The sequence below is a fragment of the Amblyomma americanum genome, chromosome 1 (genome assembly GCF_052857255.1).
Source record: "Amblyomma americanum isolate KBUSLIRL-KWMA chromosome 1, ASM5285725v1, whole genome shotgun sequence".
NCBI lineage: Eukaryota > Metazoa > Arthropoda > Arachnida > Ixodida > Ixodidae > Amblyomma > Amblyomma americanum.
In genome coordinates, this window is record NC_135497.1 from 24093402 (window position 1) to 24114646 (window position 21245).

The following is a 21245-nucleotide window of genomic DNA, read 5'->3' on the forward strand; positions in this document are numbered from 1 at the left end:
TGCCAGCCCCAGACTGATGAAAAGAATTCGAGGCAGGCAACGGTGGGACGCCCCCCGCACCCCATTAAAGAAAAATAAATTGTCTTCGGCTTCTCCCCACAACAGATCCATATATCCCTTTACTGGAGTCTCTCGTGGTCAATGTGTAGCTCCGGGACGTTGAGGGCCCCTCTCCGCTCCACAAACTACGCAGGGCCAGTCAAAGATCGACGGTGAACTGCTCGAACGTTTCAGTTCCCGCCGAGCACATAATCGGACCGCAGCCAGGGGCTAAACAGAGTGATTTCAAATGCGTACTCACGTAACTCGACGTCGCCGTCACAAAGTCTTCACCTTCGTGGTCTCCATCGCCCGACCGCCAGTCCATCACGTCCTTGTGCTCGACTTACGCGTAGGACGCGCGTTGTCATCGTTAGTTTATCGCGGACTGATCAAGGACACACGAAGGAACGCGCACACAGTACGCAAAAAGTCGACGAGGACGAGCGAGTGTTAGCAGGCGACAATGGGAGCGCGCGTTGTCGCGGCTCTCTCAGCCGCCCAACCCACGAAGGCGCTGTTATTGACGCACGCGCTGCCCCAGCGGCAGCTCAGCACAGGGGCGGGTGAACTGAAAGCTTCGCAGATGTTGATTTAGGTTCGCCCCTGTGTACTCCGTTCTCGCGCCAAGATCACCCGCGGCGCGCCGGCACCGGGAGCTCATGCTTAATCTGCTGCAATAATGCCCCCTGCAATCATGCCTCCGGGCGCTGCGGGTATCTGTAATAAATAAATAAACGCTCACGGTAAAGCGGCTAAGTATGGAAGTCATTCGACCGTTGCGAGCGGGAAGTTGATTTACACAAAGAAACCGACTAGGAAGACTGATCAGAGAGAGCGCTGCTGAACAGATGCGTTTTTTTTAAAAACGCCGCAAAATACAGATGTACGCGGGGGTCTGACGAGGATATAGCGGCACCCGCTACGATACCCCCAGTTCTGCCGTGCCGCGTTCTGCCAGTACTGCAGCTAACCTGCTTCATTCAACACTACATCTCAGTGAAGCGGTGTTATGCGACCCGCCATACAGCGCTGAAATTCAGATCATCTTTGATGGTCGCCTGGATTTTTTTTTTTTTGCGTGCCGCCCGGCTGAATGCACAGTGGCGTGGAATCAGCAATTCGAGTCACTGTGAGACGAAATCTCGGTACTCGAACTTCAGCCACATCAGCAAAGCAGAGATGGAATGCACGCCCACCCTTCCACAAGCAGAACACAGCGCTTTCATAAAGGAAGAATAAAACGCGCCACAGTAGTCACTGAGCAGTATACTCAGTGACCCCGGCATCCATCTCCAAGCCTATCGTTCTTCCATGCGGCTGTTGCCCAGGCTTATGAAACCGAGAGCATATATCCTCAGCGACCGCTGCGAGAAGCCAAATTGCACTAACACGATCCGCGCGGATGACACGCACAGTCTAATGAAATGGGGAGCGGTACGTGTCAGGCAATCAAGGCTCTACAAATACACTAGCAGCGCCTGCCTAGGAGACTGGTCAGAAGGCTCCGATAAACGCGAAGCCGAGCACTAACAGCGCATTGCGCGTCTCCTTGCTCCGGTTTCTTGAGCTCAATCTCGCTCAAATGTTCCTCTTTTTTTCTTCCCTTCGGGGAAGGGAGCATCCGCGCTCGACGAATTCAAGGGAAGCTGACGTCATCCGGCCGTTCTCCCTTTTGTGCTCCAGTGGCGTCCTTCCCCGATTCCCGCCACGCGCGAAGGGAGAGCACCGGCGGATCAGTCACCCCGCTCCTTGCGTAATGACCTCCGGCTTCGAGCGGCAATACGCAAAGTGTAACGATACCCCGCTCCCCGGATCTGCCAGGCGGCTTCTCTTCTTTACTCTTCCTGTCGGCTCTCGTCTCATGCTGATGAGTCCGCTCCAGGCGAATCGTTTTGCCAAAAGCATCAGCTAAGGCAAGGGTCTTTTTGATGACGTCACCGCTGGCGCGAGCGAGCACTCAAGCGAAAGAGGTCGCCGCAAGCTTACTCGGGGAAATGGAGACGCACACGAAGCGCCCGGCATAGCGAGTGGCTGTGGCCGAATTTCCAGACCGCGATGCTCACAGCAAGGACCACGGATGCGAAACACGCAAGCTCAAACCTGTTCACGACCCTCAGAGAAACCGGTTTTTCTGGGCTGTGGGGACAGCGTGGCGGAGCTTAATCCTCAACTCTTTCCTCTACTACGAGCACAGCCCAGTGCCCAATATGGCGGTGCCCATCGATCTTTTTTTTTTAACGCGACAGCGTTAAGGAGCTCGTGTCCCAGAAAAGCCATCGTCGGCGTTCTAACAAGACAACCTCAAAAAAAAAAAACTGGAAAATATACGGGGAATCGAATTCAGGTCTGTAAGATTGCGAGGCGAGACGGGCAGAGCACGCTGCGAAGACCCGTCGGCTCGTATCTGAATAAAAGTGGACCTAATGAATGCATTGTGGTCTTTGACTTCGTGAAGTGTCTTTATGTACTGATGCGTACATGAGTACCCTGGCAGCGCTGCAACACGCTGTCGTGTTCCACTCTTAAAGGCGAAGCTTGAGCGTCCAAATGTCAGGCTAACCGGCTGGTCGAAATGACAAACTTCTTTGCACGCGTACGTGAGGACGGTTCTCCCTTGGTCAGTGCTTTGTTTGCCGCGTATTGTTGGCTGTCTCAGTCGCTGCGCACATCGCTCGGATAGCCACGGATTCTTCTATAGCATCCGATGAGCATTCTGAATTCGATCCCCTGATCCGCGGGAGCCAGCTCTCGCCTTGTCACCGTACTTGGCCTGGCCGGTTTCCTCTTCTAAAAATGTGTCGAGAATGCATGCAGCATTGTTTGAGGTCTCGTTTGTTAAAGAGCGGTGATGACGCACTGGACGAATGTGCGGCGTCACAAATAGCTCGCGTTCCCATGCACCGTTGAAAGAGTGGATTTCGTCTCTCCAGAACCCGCGAGGGTCAGTCGAGTGCACGCCTGGCCTGGATGGCATTCCAGATCACTGAAATGGTACGTTGTATAGCTCGTCTCCACGCTTTCGATATGGCCGCGGCCTAGTGTGCGATGCGAAAGCTGAGGCGCCGAGGGCTCATTCGCTCTTGCCAGTCGCGAATCCCGTACGAGGGAGCGTCTCGGCAATACATCGATGTCCACAGCAAGAGCGGCCCACCGGTCATCTCCCGCAGGGCCTCGCTCGGTGCGAGAGTTGTCGCTTTTGGCTGTCGCCGGCGCCGAGCAGCCGGTTTTGGAAAAAGCTTCCGATCACTTTCGGGGCGCCGCTGATTGCTTTAGTGGTTTGCGAGTTGCAAGGCTGCAAAATCGAAGAGCGTGTGACCGCACTGCGACTGCCGAATTTCGATCGAAGCGGTCGCAAAAACCTTTGCGACTCGCGGGTGTGAATGAAGTGAGCTCAGACCCGCGCTGACTAGCAGTTTCCAGCTGCACGAGGCAGGTCCTGAAAGCTCTCGCTCAGAGCGACAAAGACACGTGTTAAGCAAAGCTTGCGTAGGTACTGTAGTCGGATACAATTCAAGAACGAAGCGGCAAAGTAGCTCAAAGTAGCTCCTCCTGCCAATAGAGTCGACCGGTTCTCAGGGCGCTGCGGTTAATTCGGTTAAGCCGTGGTTAATCCCCTTGCATCCCGTTGCACACACAAGTCTCCTCAGCTGTTCGTATACTCGCTCACTTTAGGCATACTTTACCAATAAGGGTAAAGATGTTGCTTTACAACGCGTTAGTATTGTCTCATCCAATACTGCAGCACAGTTTGGGGCACAACAGAAATAACATTTTCGTAGATTACATTTGCTGCAGAAAAAAGCAGTACAATCCATAGCGAATGTGCCATTCCTTTTCTTTACAAAAAATATCTTTGTAAAACATGATATTGTTCTAATCTTCGCATTATATTTTTACAGGTTTTTATTACGTTATAAATGTCATTCACAAAACCGTGATAATCCATTCATTGTACTCGGACAACTCAGAGAAAACACCATCTGCCGTAACACAAGACACAAAGAAACCTGGATTACCCCAACACCAAGATTTTACTCTATGAATCAATCCTTAAGTTACAACCGTCCCATATTGCTAAACAAATTAATCGACGACAAATTTTATATTACAAACAATTCAAAGCACGAAATCCGTGATTACTGCCGGAAGAATTTCTGTCCTAGAAAAAGAAAAATCTTTCAGGCAAGACATGAAATTCTCTCATTGTTCGCGACACTTACACTGTTTATTTGAAATTGTTATTTGAAACCATTTGCTGTCACCGCATGCGAGTTTTGTGATCTCTTGTTAATCTTTTTTCGTGCTTGTGATCTTCATGACGGTCTCCATGATACACATATGTGCCTTTTCAGCTTCTACGTTTCACTGCGTCTCAGGAGTTATCGTTGTATCGCGCTTAGCTTATATGTGACTTTGTGTGGGCTTCCGTTTTTTTTCTTTTTCATTCATGATATTGTGAAATGATGTGAAACACCCTCGCCTTACTCCTGTACTGCCACTATCTCAAGGACTCGGGACCTTCAGTCAAGCTGTCAGCTTTTAGTCCCGACTCCTCCTTTGTAAGAGAGGCAATAAAACTTGAACTCCCTTTTTCCAACCTCACTGGATATCATAGATAACCTGAATTACATGGTCATGCACGCAGTGTACAGAGTCGGTCACACTTGTCTAGAGCGCTCGGGTAGTGTGCTGCGGAGCAAATGAAGTGAAATCTTTTCGCACCTGCTTTGCTAGCGGTAAGGCGCTGGTGCCTGTGCGGCTCACGTGTCTATTCTGCTGCTCTCCAGCGCAACCATTATCAGTGAAAGTCAATACCTGCTTTAGAATTCCGCTTTATTTTCCCTGGATGGCACCTGTCGAGCACTCTAGACAAGTGTGATCGACTCTGTACGCTTACAGAGACAGTGATGCTCACAACTGAGGGTATCTCGCACTAACTTATCAGATCCCACGTATACGCTTAATAACGTCTTATTAGAGTCTGTGACATCATACCGCTACCTTGGTGTAACCATTACAAAATGATCTCTCTTGGAAATCACATGTCAGTTCCATCATCGCCAAAGCCAGTCGTACTCTTGGATACATTCGTCGTAATTTCTCTGTTGCACCATCATCCTTAAAACTATTAATGCATACAACCTACATTCGTCCACAACTCGAATACGCATCATCTGTTTGGGATCCCGGCCAAGTAACTCTCATACAGTCCCTTGAGGCAGTACAAAATCGCTCAGCCCGGTTCATCTTAAATAACTATCAAAGGACAGCCAGCGTTACTAATATGAAAGCATACTTGCATCTTCCGCCCTTATCAACTCGAAGAAAGCTATCTCGCCTCACACTTTTTCATAAAATATACCACTATAACTCAACATTGCGCTCCTTGTGGATTCAACCCCCATCATACATTTCATATCGCCGTAACCACAGTCAAAAGGTCTACATTCCACACTCAAACACGGTTGCCCATTCTAACTCGTTTCTTCCCAGGACTTGTAATGATTGGAATAACCTATCCGCATCACTAACAAGTATAACTGGAGAAGAAAACTTTAAATCCGCGTTGCAAAGCTTCTTTCCTGCATAGTGTTAAACCATTTTTCATTTGTCTATCTTCATTGGGTACTGCGTTCCTTGTTACTTTTTTATTTGTATTTTTGACACCAATGACGCCTTAGAAATTATATTCTGTACCTTGTTGTTCTATTTTCTTTTGTTTTATTGTTTTCTTCATGTGCTAAGTTTACTTTGTATATGTATCCGCCCCTCCCCTCTGTGACGTACACCTGTACCCTGAGGGTATCTTAAATAAATAAATAAATAAATAAATAAATAAATAAATAAATAAATAAATAAATAAATAAATAAATAAATAAATAAATAAACTGTTATGCAGGAGGGCTCTGCGCGTAAAAGTGCGTCCGCAAGCCCCAGAATGCATTTCTGCACTAAGATTAAGACGCGGAAAGAAGTTGCGAGAGCGAAGGGCCTCCACGAAGCCCGGGGGCTGCGGGGAGGCCCTGCGCGGCGCGTACTCGGCAGCGGCGTTCTCACCTCTCGGTCGTTGATCAGCCATCGGAGAGTGGGTCCCTCGCTGGAGGGTCCGCTGCTGCAGGTGGCATTGATGCGCTCCCCGATCCGGTACCTGGCCTTGATGCCGCCCAGGGTGGGCCCCTGCAGGTCGGCGGCTGCGCGGGCACCAGGACTCGTTGAGAACAGGGGAACAAAAACAGCGGCGCCACGCAAAGCTTCCTTGTTCTCCCTCTCCTCTCGGCTTACGCAGTCAGAGCCGGCACGGGCAACGCACCTAGTAACTAACAATTCTGGACAAAAGCATCCTTGAACGGGAAAAAGTTTATGAACGTAATTTTTTTTCTTATATTGTAAGACTTCGCTATAACAATCAATATATCCGCAGATCTCCCGTCAGCAGGCTTGCATTTTTTTGCGATTTACGTTTTTGCTAGCGTCATTGCTTTTCTATGGCAGTCTTAACTGCTCGATGCGAGCGGTGGAAAAACTTTAAAATAAAGATTCTCCTTTCTTTCTTCTGAGCCACCCGCCGCGGTGGCTGAGTGGTTAAGGCGCTCGGCTACTGATCCGGAGTTCCCGGGTCCGAACCCGTTCGCGGCAGCCGCGTTTCGATGGAGGCCAGACGCAAAGGCACCCGTGTGTTGTGCGATGTCAGTGCAGGCTAAAGATCCCCAAGTGGTCGAAATTATCCCGGAGCCCTCCACTACGGCACCTCTTTGTTCTTTTACTCCCTCCTTTATCCCTTCCTTTACGGCGTGGTTCAGGTGTGCAACGATGTATGAGACAGATGCTGCGCCATTTCCTTTTCCCCAAAACCAATTATTATTGTTATTATTATTTTGCTACGCGTCGGAGGAATTAACCATTGCCTTTAATATTTTCGTAACAGTATAACTTACAGTTCTCCAATATTCAAAATATTTGTCCAAGAATGTCGGACATGCGTGCGTCAAAAGTCGCCTATCCCGTGCTTACTTTCTTGGAAGTTACCCCCCACCGTAAAAGCGTACTCTCCTCTCAGAAGGACACCGACCAATGGGGACGTTTTTATTTTTTCTTTTCCTTTTTATCCGATCACTTTGAGGTAAGGAGACAACAGGAGAGGACCGGGGGGAGGGGGAGCAGATTGCGATCGGGCAGAGCACAGCGAGGCCAATATTCAGCCCGTCCGCGAGCTGCAAACTTGAACACACGAGAAGAGAGGAAACCGAGACCAATGCTTCCTTCCGCCTCATTCTTTTCAGTCGAGAACGGAGCGACCTTCCATTCCCGCTGGGGCTTCCTTGTGCGGATAACCCCCCGCACATCGCCCACGGTCCGGCTTTATAAAGTCCGACACCGCAGCGGGCCTCGCACGGGGCCGGAGAGCGTCGGGAATCGATGACGCACGCACGGATGCGGTGCGATTGACCCGGCGAGGTCTCTGTTGTGCGGCCGGCCAATGCCGGAAGGCGGCCGTAACCTTGACAGCGCGCAATGATCGGCGGCGCCCGCCACCCAGAGCGCCGCGGCGGCGGCCAAGGGCGGTGTGTACATGTGGCGGGCATCGTTTCTATCACTACGCGGCAATGTGTCACACAGACACATGGGCGCTTAAGCTAGCTGTACGCAATGTTATTGTTACGCAGAAAGAGGTCCTCAGTTCATAGCTACACGTATTAGACCCCCAGCAAAACTCGTTCTGCATTTGTTCTCGATTACCATCCGGTATCGACGCGAATACGTATCCGAGGGCTTTTCAGCCGCATGGTTGCGGTCAGGCGAATGCTGTAGCTGCTGAGCTGGTTGAAATTTAACCCGGGGTGGTACCTCTAAGCACGCTAGCACGAAATGTACGACTCCACCTGCATACGGAAATGTAGTGCTTTTCAATTCCGTCAGCTATTAAAAAATTCAATAGCCCAAGAGGGAAAACTTACCGAACAGAACTCGTACGTTCAGCATAAATTGATCAGCTTGCATATGCTTATCGAAAAGCTTAAAGGGGCTGTGAAGGGGGGTCTAATAAAGTTGTGGCATACCTGAGATGTTAAAGCACGCCGCTTCACGAATAGTGTCCAGCAAGGATTTTTTAAATGCGCTTTGTAGAATCTGAGTTATCTGTAGTTAAAATTTGGATTTCAGCGTCTTCGCGCCTTTCCCTCTCCTCTCGTCACTTTTTGCACGCTGGAAGGTAGGCGCTCCTTCACTGACCCCCCTCCGGGAGCGGAGCTTCCCGACCCGCCGGAGCTAAGCGGCTTATTGGCCGCGGCCACGGCAGCTGCCTGACGTCTGAAAGAATCTAACCGATGGCCACCTCTCACCTTGTCTACGCAGATGCGGGGGGCAGAGGAGGGAGCGAGCATGAAAAAGTCGCCGGGAAGGGCTCGCCAACTTTGACGCGTGATTGTTGGTCTGCTGCGTGTAGAAGAGTATTATTTGGCTCTGGTTTTCGTGGCAACACAGTGCAGTGATTAAGTGAGTTAATGTGCTCTCCTCGAAAGGCGTTTCAGAGCCCCTTTAATTCTGAGAAAAATTTGCCTTCAGGGGCACGACGACTCCGGTGCTTTCGTGTGTGTTTTCGTTCGCGGTGCCGCTACGAGGCTCGCGTTTTCCTACGCCGTCCGCGAGAACGTGGCAGAATCCTCGAGAAGGCTTTGTGCGCGGCGAAAAATAAAACGGTCAGCGCATCCACGGGCAGTTCAAGGCATTACATAACGGGGCACTATTGGCAACACCTTCCGGCCCCCGCCCAACACGGCATCACCCCTGCAAAAATTTCAATAGCCAGTCCTTAGAGGCCGCAACTGAGGGCGTTCACGTGGAACGAGCGAAAAGCGTAGCGCTATTTTCCTCGCCACTCGTTTTGCATGGGTCGTGTTGCATTTCGCTGGAAGCGCCTGGTGCCATTGGGATCCTCAGCGCCACATGAGAGGGGGCCAGCGTGAAGCGTTGCGGAGGCAACGAAAACAGTGGCACAGTTCCGAGCGCTGCCGTTCTGGAGAGGAAGCACAAACACACAAACGTTTGTTGTTCGTCAGGGTGCGTCGCAGCATTCGTAATGCTACAGCCCGGTGCGCAGCCAAGACATCCAAGGCAGCAATGCACTGCGACTGCTACCAAGCGGGCGTTGTAAGACCAGCCGCCAATGTGACCCGGAGGTGGTTGAGCACTAAAAGCAAACGAGGGGTAACTGCAGCTACGAAGCAGCATGCCATCTATAGGTGCACCAAGAAGTGCCCGCGGGCCAGCAGATGTGCGCGAGCATAGCCAAAATATGCACGCGAACAAAAAAAAAGAAAATGTGCGTGTGTGTGTGGGGGGGGGGGGGGGGAAATAAACGTTCAACGCCAGCAGGGCAGCAGTTCAGGCAAAATCCGACACACAAGACACGTAAAATAGCGCAAACAAAACGTGTGTTACGGCCACCCCTTGTTACGGCAAGAGAGAAGTTTTGAAATTGTAGTCGCTGGGGGGTTCGCTATTGCTCTTAATTGACCAGGCCCATATAAGTGGCTCGCGCTATCGGCTGGTTCAACTCTGCGAATGTGCTTGGGAGGCTGTGCCGAAATCAGAAAGCTCAGAGGAGGAGGCAGCGTAGAATTATTGGCGGTCGGGTCCCCGATGAAAGAATCCTTCCTCACTCGCTTACAACTTATGAGCGGCGCGGGTGACCTTGACAGTGGGCCCGGATATGCGCGGCGCGCGCTCCATCATTGTTTCAAGCACGGCCAGGGCGCACCTCTCGGGAGGTCGGACCTCCGCCGCGGCAGGAATATGCATGATCGGTTCTCCAGAAAGGACCGGCCTGCAGCCCCCCTCGTAACGGTCCGCGGCGTTCGGCCAACGCCGCTGGGACGTCGACCGCCGGTAGATGGGGCGGCCGAGCCCAAACGGAACATGGAGGCATCCTTAACGAACGCCCAGTCCCCGGCGAAATCTTTCCGATAGACGCGCGCGCCCTCGAGAAGCTCGTCGTTCCTCGCCCATCGTAAGCCTCGATTGCGGTCGAGGGATTTTCATGCGCGGGAGATAAACCTATAGCGCGTCCAATGCTGGGCCGCCGTTCTTGCGTAACACGCCCGGCGCGCACACGCGCACGATTGGCGCTACCCACGCCGTCCAGGAGGAAAAAAGAGTTGGGCTGATGCGAAGAAGGAAAAGAGCGCAGCCACAGGAAAGGCAAGCGTCATCAAAGCTGCTTTCCGCCCACGGCCTCTGTGTCGCTGACACGGCGACGAAACTTGAAAGGAAACGGACGACTCCGTTGCCAAGAGGCACGGCGGTGATGCTCCCTGACCGCGACTGTGACGCAACGCCACAGTCTTGAGTTTTTCTTAGTTCGATGCGGAGCACTACCCTTCTCGGCGCCACCGCATCGCTTGCGATAGTTGCCTCGGGCACGCAACGGCTGCGATGGCAGGTGCCTGTGTATCGGTGACCCTCATTGGAAGGGCGTGCCAGACGCTGTTGGGAGCCCCCCCCCCCCCCCCCCCCCCCCTTCTAGTTACTCTACAGTCGCTATCGCGACGAAAATGTTTAGGCAAGCGTGCGTGCCACCAGTGAAGACCGGGTTCTTCTTCTCCACCTTATTGCTGCTTCGAGGTGCACGTTGATTTGGCGTAGGACGTGTAGCAGACAGCCGGACGATGACGATGGACGAACGGATGACATGCGCGGGAACAGATGAACTGGACTTTATAATACTTCAAAAACAGCGCAGAAGTAGTTGCGCATAAAAATGAGAGTATCTTCACAGTCGGCTGACAAAGCTGGCAACGCTTATTACTCAGCTATACCGACGCTGACCTAAGTTATAACTGAGCTCAACGCTCGCTCTTCACGGCCTGCCTAATTGCTTCGCGAAGCCTGACCTAGAACCGCATAACTCTACGCTATACGCTCTAAAATTACCGAGCCCAAAAAATTCTAGAAGCGGGCGGTGGCGCTGAGAAATGGAATATGCGACGCAGCCCGCGTACCCGCCGCGGTGGCTCAGTGGTTAGGCCGCTCGGCTGCTGGTCCAGAGTACCCGGGTATTCTAGTACACTGTAACCCGGGTTCGAACGCAACCGCGGCGGCCGGGTTTCGATGGAGGCGAAATGCTAAGGCGCCCGTGTGCTGTGCGATGTCAGTGCCCGTTAAAGATCCCCAGGTGGTCGCAATTATTCCGGAGCCCTCCACTACGGCACCTTTTTCTTCCTTCCTTCTCTCACTCCCGCCTTACTCCCTTCCCTTACGGCGTGGTTCAGGTGTCCAACGATATATGGGACAGATACTGCGCCATTTCCTTTCCCCAACAACCAATCCTCAATTTTCAGCACGCGCTAAGCTGCGTCTCTCTCCTCCTGTCTTCTCGACAGAGCTCACTTGTGACGAGCTCAGCCATCTCGAACCCTCTGACCGTCATCAAAGGCAGAGCAGATCCCCCAGCCGCAAAACTAATGAGCAAACTCGAATAACACTCAAGCCTCCAAGAAACGAACAGGTCAACAATACATAGCGCGAGAACTAACTATCCGGGCAGGACCAGGCGCGTTCCCAATCCACGGGGCCAGATCAGTGAGGGACCATCTACTCATCTTTAATGAAATCGCAACTTCCTATCCAACGAACAGAAGGGAATACTCCCGGCCCCACGCTCATGCAAGAGCAAGCAACCACTCTCAGGCAGCTCCAAACGCACATACATTCCCATGCTCAGCAGTACTAGCTGAAATTCACCCAGAGATAAACTCTGCAGAATGCAAATGCTACGGAGAGCATGCCAACTTCAACCACATGATGTGGGCATGCGGTAAGAACCTTTCGAGCGGAGTAATCACAGAGAAACAGCCGGGAGACCGCGCTGCACAGCTCGGACCTGTGTCAACTAAAGCTGCTCACAGACAGAGCTGACCAGGTCTCTGACCCCTGTCTGGTGGGACCCCTGTCACACGGAATTTCTCGAAGGCCTTTCCAGCAAAGGCGCCTTTTTTCACCAAAGGAGCGAAAGTATAAAGGAGCAGCGACGCTGCTACACGGTGCAGCCCGAAGGTGAAACAGTCGTTGAGGCTTAGCACCCGCTGCCGTGCTCGAGCCGGTTGAAGTGAGTGTTTTAAAATTAAACCGGGGAATTCTGTACATTCGTTGTGCTCAGACAATTTTTTTTTATTCTAACTGCTCCCTTGAAAGAGCTGCAACAGCTGCTCTCATCAGCAGCAGCGGGTTTTGTGCATTGCCTTGGCCGCCAGGGGCACTCGGTGTTGCTGCAACACTTTCACTATCTTGAAATCTTGGCATAAAATATAAACACCCGTACAAAAAGCAAAGCCAGACACACATTTTATATTCTAAAAAGATGTTTTCAAACATTGTTGCCTTCATCAACTTTTTTTTTCATTGCTTTTACGTTTTGACGTTGGATGGCGCTGCCATCGCAGGTTCTCGAAGGCCGCGCCTTTGGGCTCCAAAGGTCTCGGACGGGCGCCTTCGCCTCCAAGGCCCTTAGCGGCAAAGGTGCAATATTTGTGCCGTGTAGCTGCACTGCTTACGCCTTTGGACTCAAAGGCCTTTGCGGTGCCCGTGTGACAGGGGTAGTTAAAGGCCACTAAGCGGAAGCGAGCCTCTCTCTCTCCGCGCACGCCGCCTCGCCTCGCCGGGAGAGAGAGAAAGAGAAGGGTGGAGGGACGTGAGCAGGGCCGCGCTCGCAGCCACTTTTTAGTCCGTTCGAGAAATTTATTTTTTCTTCCTGCCGAAAACGTCCGGCGTATATCCGTAGCGGTCTTATATCACCATCATTTTAACTTTCACTTTTGCTCTTCTTGCCGCCCCTCCGCCTTCGGCATTCTTTCTGAAGCAGTGAATGTCTACCGCGAGTCGCCTCGAAATTGCCGCCCGGAAATGGTTAGGCGGCTATGACCAGTAAACCGTAACAAAAAAAAATAAATACAGGATCCCAAACGTGGTCATCGCTCACTCCTTGCACGTGTTCAAGGGGGCAGCGTGCTTAGCCAGTCTAAGTGGTGTTGGCTTAACGGGCAAGCGAATAGCTGACACTTGTATATGTTAGGTAACAAGTTAGCATACACTTGTATATGTTAGGTGCTTGCACTAGCACGGGAGGTTGCTAGGCATGCTGCTTGTGCTGTATATAATAATAATTGTTTGTTTTTTTTTTGGGGGGGGAGGAAATGGCGCAGTATCTCTCATATATCGTTGGACACCTGAACCACGCCGTAAGGGAAGGGATAAAGGAGGGAGTGAAAGTAGAACGGAAGGAAGAGGGAGGGCTCCGGAATAATTTCGACCACCTTGGGATCTTTAACGTGCACTGACATCGCACAGCACACGGGCGCCTTAGCGTTTTTTTTTTGTTTTTTTGCTGTATGGACGCCAAAAGAGAAATGCCTCTTCACCAGCAGGGAACCCGCCTCCCACCCTTCAATTTCTCCAGAGGGGGAAGTGTCCCCCACCAAGTCTCCAACTGTTTGGCTCGCATCAGATTTATGACAAGCGACACAGATGACGTTTTGAGGGAGGGGTGAAAGGCGTGGTTATTAGTGATCGGGAAAACATTCCGCTGCTGGCGACGCGGTGCGGTGGATTTGATCTTGTATTGACAATTATGTGTTTTTCTCAATGCCGTAGAGTTGTTGTGCGGTGGAATGCGCTAATCGATCAAAGAAGACCAGCGGCGTATATTCCTTTCGCCTTCCGAATAGCGAAGGGCACCGAAAAATATGTATTGAACTCGTTCAAAGACCAAAGTGACAGCCGTCAAGCGCTGTCGGGATCTGCGACGCGCACTTGATTGCAAGCATGCAGATACTCCGGCTCTGTATACTCGTGCGCACATATATTTTTGGGTCAATATAAAAGCACTTATGATGAATTCCAATCGCAGGCCCGGAGCGGGCTGCACGCTGTGGCAGAGCGCCTGAATCCGGCGCAGAGCGCGCGACCTGAAATTGCGATTGGAGTACACTTGCTCTGGCCAGAGCATGTTGGGCGCCGCTATCGTCGCTGAATAAGAACGTCACGCAAACTTCCGGTCGGATCCGCCGATTTCGGCGGAGCAGTCCCGACTGCTCCACGGAGCAATCTCGGCTCGGCAACCGCTCCCTGTCTACGATTGGAAGACGCGATCCGTGCCTCAGATATGCGTTTGGAATACAGTTGCTCCGAAAAGAGCAGGAAACGTTGCTCCAGAAGTGCTCCAACTCTGCGATTGGAAGTCACCATTAGTGTGCTTTATTGTCCTCCGGAACGAATCGCACTGGAATCACGACCGATCGAGCGCTCAAGGGCCCGGATGGCATGCGATCGCTGGAAGAAGGCACTTAGTTTAGTCCAGTGCGTGTTCAAGAAGTTAGCTCCTGTCACGGGACGGCTCGAAAGGGCATGCCAGCGCCCTGGCTGCTCAAGTACAGCCGCGTTCCAACCCGCAGTCGTAACATACCGCGTTCGAGCGCTGTCGTGTCCGAGTCCAAAAGCTGTTTGTGATTTCTGAACAACAGTGCGTTCTGGGTGAATATTATGCAGTACTGTGAAAAAAAAAAACCCTTACATGGACCGCTATTTCGCAAGAGCTTCGCACTGGTTGTTCCGCGCTACATTTCCTGAGCATGGATAGTATCCGTTCTAGCCATGATACCAGGTGTTTCTCAGACGGAACGTAATGTAAACGAGATGAACTTGGAACGTTCATACCTGAGAGAAAAATCGTCAAGCCAAGTACGCCGCCCGTTCGTGTTCTGCTGTTTTCGCTCACGAGCGACCATACTTCGTGCTCGGCAGTCGCTTTTGTGAAGGGCCTTTAGAAAGCAGAAACCGGGTTGCCGAGGGCCTGAAACAACTCCCTTGCCGGCATTCCAGTTTCAAGCGGCTGGTGGAATATCAACGCTTGATCGACCCGCCGCGGTGGCTCAGTGGTTAGCGGGCTCGACTACTGATCCGGAGTTCACCAGGTTCGAACCCGACCGCGGCGGCTGCGTTTTTATGGAGGCAAAACGCTAAGGGCGCCCGTGTGCTGTGGGATGTCAGCGCACGTTAAAGATCCCCAGGTGGTCGAAATTACTCCGGAGCCCTCCACTACGGCACCTCTTCCTTTCTTCTTTCAACTCCCTCCTTTATCCCTTCCCTTGCGGCGCGGTTCAGGTGTCCAACGATATACGAGACAGATACTGCGCCATTTCCTTTTCCCCAAAACCTATTATTATTATTATTATTATTATTATTATTATTATTATTATTATTATTATTATATTATTATTATATTTTTATTATTATTATTTATTATTATTATTATTATTATTATTATTATGTGCGAGCGAGACTTGTTGTAGCTGGGTACGCGAAAATACCTTGAGGTCATTCTTCCACTTGCTAATCGTAAGTGATCACTTACTGTCGTGGCATTGCGGTCAACCGCCTAGCACCTGACACTGCCACCTGCGGTGCCGCGCTGTCTATAGCAGTCATTACGCCGACGCAATTGTTTAAAGGACCTGCTTTGAGCTGAATTTTCCCCTCCGTTTTACTGCTGGCATCTATCTGTCGGCACCGACCGTGCACAGCTCCGTGCCGAGCTGACTGAGGTAGAACGAGGTACACATACAGCTGCGGGTTCCCGCCCTCGGGTGCGCGGGACGACGCCTCGCGTGGCGGCACACACTGCGCCCGCTCGGTTGCTGTCAGACAACGGGTGTCGCGGGCAGCCGCGCGTATCACGGCAGCCGTGAGCAGATGTCGAGGCCGCTGGCCGAGTTCCAGCTGGCCGCTCGCGCGGATCCGTCGGAAGAGACGCCCCGGACAGCGCTGCACGCGGGGAGTGCGATCAAAACACGTCCGAGAGGCGCTCAATTCTCCGCACAGCGTGAGGTTCGCCGCCGCAAAGTCGCGTGTAACGATGCGCATTCGCCGATTCGAGCGTCTATAGACGGCCGCAACAACCGGCGCCTGTCACACTGGGCGGCGCTGCCGCCATCACGAGGGGACGCGGCGTAAGAGTGCAGGGAGAAACAAAAACACAAGTTGCTGTAATCTGATGCACCAGAGATGCATTTGCAGGAACCGAGAGTGATCTCTAGTCTACCCGAAAGGAAACGACAGAGGGAGCCTCTCTTCTACTGCTCAGCAGAAAATAAACCTCCCCGATATGGTATGTTCGCCACACTTTTCATGGCGCGAGGCAACATCCTTCTTATTTTGGTGTTTCGCTCTTTTGCCCAGTAACTGTCTGAATTGTGCGCAGCATGCGTCCCGCCGTGGAGGCCACCTTCGTCGGCGGAACAGTTTCTGAGAGTACCGCGGATAAAAGAGCGCATGGCCATAATAACTATTCGGGTGCTGTCCTTCCGTGTGCTGCACACATAACGCCGGATGAATGAGGTCGCTTCTCGCAGTGCCAAAGACAGCGAGCGAGTATTGAGCTGTGCTCGATTCCACACCCATGGTGACCAGACACGCCTTCTTTCACTGCGACAGCCGCCTCGTTGACAGGGAAGCCCAGCGCACGCGTGTGTGCGTGGGAGGTAGTCGGGCAGGGGAGAGGCGTAAATTGGTTATGAGCATAAGGCAATATGGAATGAGGGTAGCGCAAACCAAGACGATGGACAAAGAGCAGATACAAACATCACAGCGCCTGTGGGGTGTGTGTAACTGTTCTTAGTCCCGTCGTCTTGGTTAGCGCAACCCCTCATGCACGGATCACCGATACCGACTTGCCAATTTTCCATCCTTGAGCAAAAGGAAAGGCGCTGTACGGATGTATACCGTACAACTCCGGTGTTCCCTTTTGCACTTCGCCTACATCGAAACGCGGCCGGATTTGGTACCACGTCTTCCTCGAGTTGAGTTGAGATGTTGAATGGCTACAGGTGGGGTTAGCCTTGCTTTATCTGCCGCAATTGCTCCACCGCAGCGTCCCTTCTATATTACCAATGTCCTAAGCCTGTCGCATCCACCCCGCTATGCGCAGTCTCTTATAATAGCACACATTCTCTCCCGCAGTCATTATCTATGCACACAATCAGTCCAACACAGTCCACTCCAGAAGTCACCATCTATGCACATATTCAGTCACAGTAGAACATAGGCCATTGCAGTGCCACAATCCATACACACATTCACTCACAGTATAACGTAGTCCACTCCGCAAGACACCATCTACGCACACATTCAATCACAGTAGGCCATAGTCCGTTCCTGCTGTCACCATTTAGAAACATTTAGAAACGCGGCCGGATTTGGTACCTCCTCCTCGAGCGGCGTATAGGAGATTCTGAGCACATCCCGTGTGCTCAGCAGCCCAGCGCCGCTGCCACTACGGTTATGCTGATGCGTAAATTTATCGAAACAGACAGCATAAGACTGGCAAGTAATTCTGAGCAGTGCTCAAGGATGACTCTTTAGTCTGTGTGCAGCAGCAGAGCGTTAATTTACCTGCACGCTTGTGGAATTTTCCTTTCCCTGCCCAGAAATGGACCTGGCGTTGAGGGTACGCGGACAAGCGCCACAAGGCCGAAATGCCACTCAGCCTCATTTTAGTCGGGGTACGCGGCACCCACTCCGTGACACAAAGCGTGCCTGAGCTTTGAAACGGATATGACTCGCCCCCCCCCCCCCCCCGCCCCTCGTTTGCGTCGTCAGGAAGAAAGCTTCTTGAACACATCGCGTAAAGGTGGAAACCGGAATGTCATTCCTTGTAAGCAACTTATAGGGAACAAATTTTAAGTACCAACAACAATGTCCATATCAGTTATATATCTGAAGCTGGTTGAGCAATTGGCTCAGATTCAGCGATTGTGTCCGAAGAATTGTATCCTTCACTCATGGCAGGTACTACATCGATAGGCGCAGCTGCAAAATGTAGCGGACCCAAACTGCTGGAGGCATATTTGCTTCTTCTTCCTGGTATCATTCCAGGTCACAAGAATGTTAGTGCACTTTCTACCACTCAACACGTACTTTTTTTTTCTTTTCTCGGTTCAGGTGCGAGCAAGCTGAGATCAGTTGAACGAGAAATGTAGCAGTGCTACGGAAGCTGGACGCAGTGGGCGAGCCAGGGACGGCAAAGCTGGTCTCCCTTTAGAACCTGCCGCAATTGGCCGGCGCATCACTGCAGCGCCACTAACAGACTAACAGACAGAGAGATCCACTGCGCGGGCCCCTCCCATAGGCTATAAGGGGGCGCTCTGCCGCCACCTGCATTTTTAATCGCCAATAAAGTTTTATACCACCACGCCCCCGGCTGTCACGGGCAAGGCTATCACGAAGTGGCGTATCCTGACTGGTCGGCCTCTTGTCTTTGGCGTCGCTGGCTATCAATCAGTACTGGCCAGCACACGCGAGGCGAGCGGTCCATTCTCAGACAGCTTCGTGAAAACAGTGCCCGATTCTTTGACGCAGGCTTCCGCGGTGCTGCGTGGTTGTTACGTGACAGCGTACGCATGGGTACGGCTATTCTGCCAGGCCGTGCGGTTCTCGTGCCTGAGAGGGGGGCCGCAGTTTTCTCCGCGTGGTGGCGGGTCAGGCGAACCACCAGCGCAGGCTGTGCGGGTTTCTCGGCACCGACGTCCTCAGTTCAGGGGTTCTCGGCACCGACGTCCCCCCCCCCCCCCCCCCCCCTCCACCGTGACCGGTGGAAAGATTCCGTCCGACCGATCTCTGAGCGCGGCTGTACGGAAACGAGGGTCCAAAAGAAGACAGCTCATCTTGACGAGCTCGGCATTTAGTTGCTTTTTTTTTTGCAACCTTGCGCATATTAGCAGGAGTATCTACGCATGCTGCCATTCCTTGGTTTTCCTTGGCGCGGTACGTCGCCACTTGCCTACAGACAAAGAGAACAAGACCAGCGAAAAAATCCTTGAATCACTGAAACCCGGGGTCAAAAGTTCAAAAGCCAGTGTCACCTTCATGAGTAAAAAAAAACGCGCAAAGGCTGTCATTCCTTGCAACCTCATCGAAATTCTATCCGTCTCCTTTACAATAATCTCAACTTTTAAAGCTCGCAGACCCGAAAACTCTTCACCCAATCATTTTCATATCTCAACTGGCATCCGAAATTCGTTGAAATAAAATGCGCGCATTATGTAGAGTAAAGGATAGTGAGCGCCCATTCCGAGTCCAACTTCCTCAAAATCGAGCCGATAATTTACAAAATAATTTTTAAAAATTCTCGCGTTCGTGGCGACGTCTGCTGCCGGTCTCTAGTGCGAAGTATTGCGAGCGTAACATCAGTAGTGAGGGGCTGTCATTAGCTCCATATGAAACGTCACACCCTCTTAATTGTGAGAAAAACGATACGCCGTCGTAGACGAAGGAAGTGTAAGGGCATGGCGGAGTGAAGGACGCGTCTCTCCCTGCAGTCCAGAGCGAACAACCGAGCCGAGTGATGTATTCGTGGGCGCAGCACATGTGGTCCGGATGCCAGTTCTTGACTCGCCCCGATGTAGTACGAGTTTGCGAGAGAAAAAGAGACAGGGTCGTGTCAATTGGCCGATATATCTGGTGGTACATAAGCTACATCAGCAGCACTCGTCTGAGGGCTAGTCGGTGCACGTTTTTAAGGCGGAATACTTTTTAGCGCAACGTACAGAGCACGCTGTCTTGTCCCCTTTATGTGTTGCGCTAAAAAGTATTCCGCCTTAAATATAAGCTATAACATCACCAGCGAAAGCACGAGACACCAGGAGAAGAAGAACACAGGACAGCGCTGGACTAACCCAACAGTTGCCCACAGAAGAAGAAATAACCTGTAACAAGGTAACCATGTGGGCTAGTTGGTGTATTTCAGACATAACTTCACCAGCGAAACGACGAGACACCAGGAGAACACCAACTAGCCCACATGGTTACCTTGTTACAGTTTATTTCTTCTTCTGTGGGCAACTTTCTGTATGTTGGGGTTAGTCCAGCGTTGTCCTGTGTTCTTCTCCTGGTGTCTCGTGCTTTCGCTGGTGAAGTTATGTCTGAAAAACACCAACTAGCCCACATGGTTACCTTGTTAAGTATAAGCTAAGTCAAAAGCCTTTTGCGGGATGATGATGGCCAATTCAATAGCTATCAGTCTTTCGCTTATCTTAATTACTCTCGGTACAGACCGTTTCAGTGCCCCTTCAAAATTGTCTGCCACAGCAGCTCACTATCAGGTTCAATGTCAACGTTTCTGTCTCTGTGCATGCCATCCTTCCACGATTTGTTCCCCAGCACCTTTGGCCCAATTAATTAGTTAAAAATGAAGAACTCGCAAAGGCCTTTGCATAACACCAGTAGGCTCCTAATGCCCAGAACACTTACACGATACCTCGTGACCAATGTGCACTATATGCCTTCAACAACATCCAAAGTCACTCAGAAGCTCGAGCGCCATTGAAATATAATAGGGCACTTGCAATTTGCTCCGCCATAGTACGCGGAATCCTAAATCACTACAGAGGACAGAGGACAAGCGTATCCTCCCACCACACCAGCTATTGACGCAATATGAGGCAGTCGGTTGGCGTAGACTGCAAACAGGAAGCTTTCATAACTTGCACATACTTCACAAAATGTTTCCGACCAGTACGCGGACACATGCAAGTGGTGTGGAGCCACCCCCACTTTGTACCATATTACATGGGAGTGTAAAAACAATTATTCATTCCATAAACTAAAAAGAGCCCAATGCGGAACAGTCGAGAGGCCTGCTCACCAGCACCGTGCTGGTGGTCCAAAAAGGACTGGTCCAGCATGCGTATGAGGTAGCAAGACTCAGTGGGCCCCTGGAATAAGGGCACCACCCCTGGAAGACTCGGAACTTCAACATGAAGACACCAGGTCCCCCCTGAATCGACCAATTTTTGGCGCCAATAAAGTTTCTCCTCTCTCTCTCTCTCTCTCTCTCTCTCTCCGCCATCTCTGCTACTTTGCCTTGGAGCATTCCGTTTTTGAATGCATGCAGCCCTTTCCTTTTTTTGCCATAAAATCATTAGGTGCGGGTCGCAGCAGAGTCTCGACCGGATTTGGGCAAAAGGAGAGTCCCTATACGTCTCCTGAGGAAGGCTTCGCTGCGGGCTTACACGTCAGGCGGCCGGCACAAAAACACCGAAAGTGTGCTGGATACAGTGACAATTAATTACACGGGTATGCACACAAGAACGAACATAAATAGAAACAATGGAACATGACTATTTGAAAAGAAGGTTATACAACCTCTAAAATGCTTA

General features: G+C 51.4%; 1 protein-coding gene across 1 annotated transcript in view; it reads right to left on the bottom strand.

The window, feature by feature from the left end:
* The window catches only part of LOC144111441 (uncharacterized), a gene marked incomplete in the record, with an annotated part of 106707 nt that overhangs the window by 80353 nt on the left and 5109 nt on the right, over window positions 1-21245 (bottom strand). The window contains 1 exon segment of the mRNA XM_077644743.1: window positions 6100-6233. Within this exon segment, the coding sequence (XP_077500869.1) occupies window positions 6100-6233 (134 nt within the window).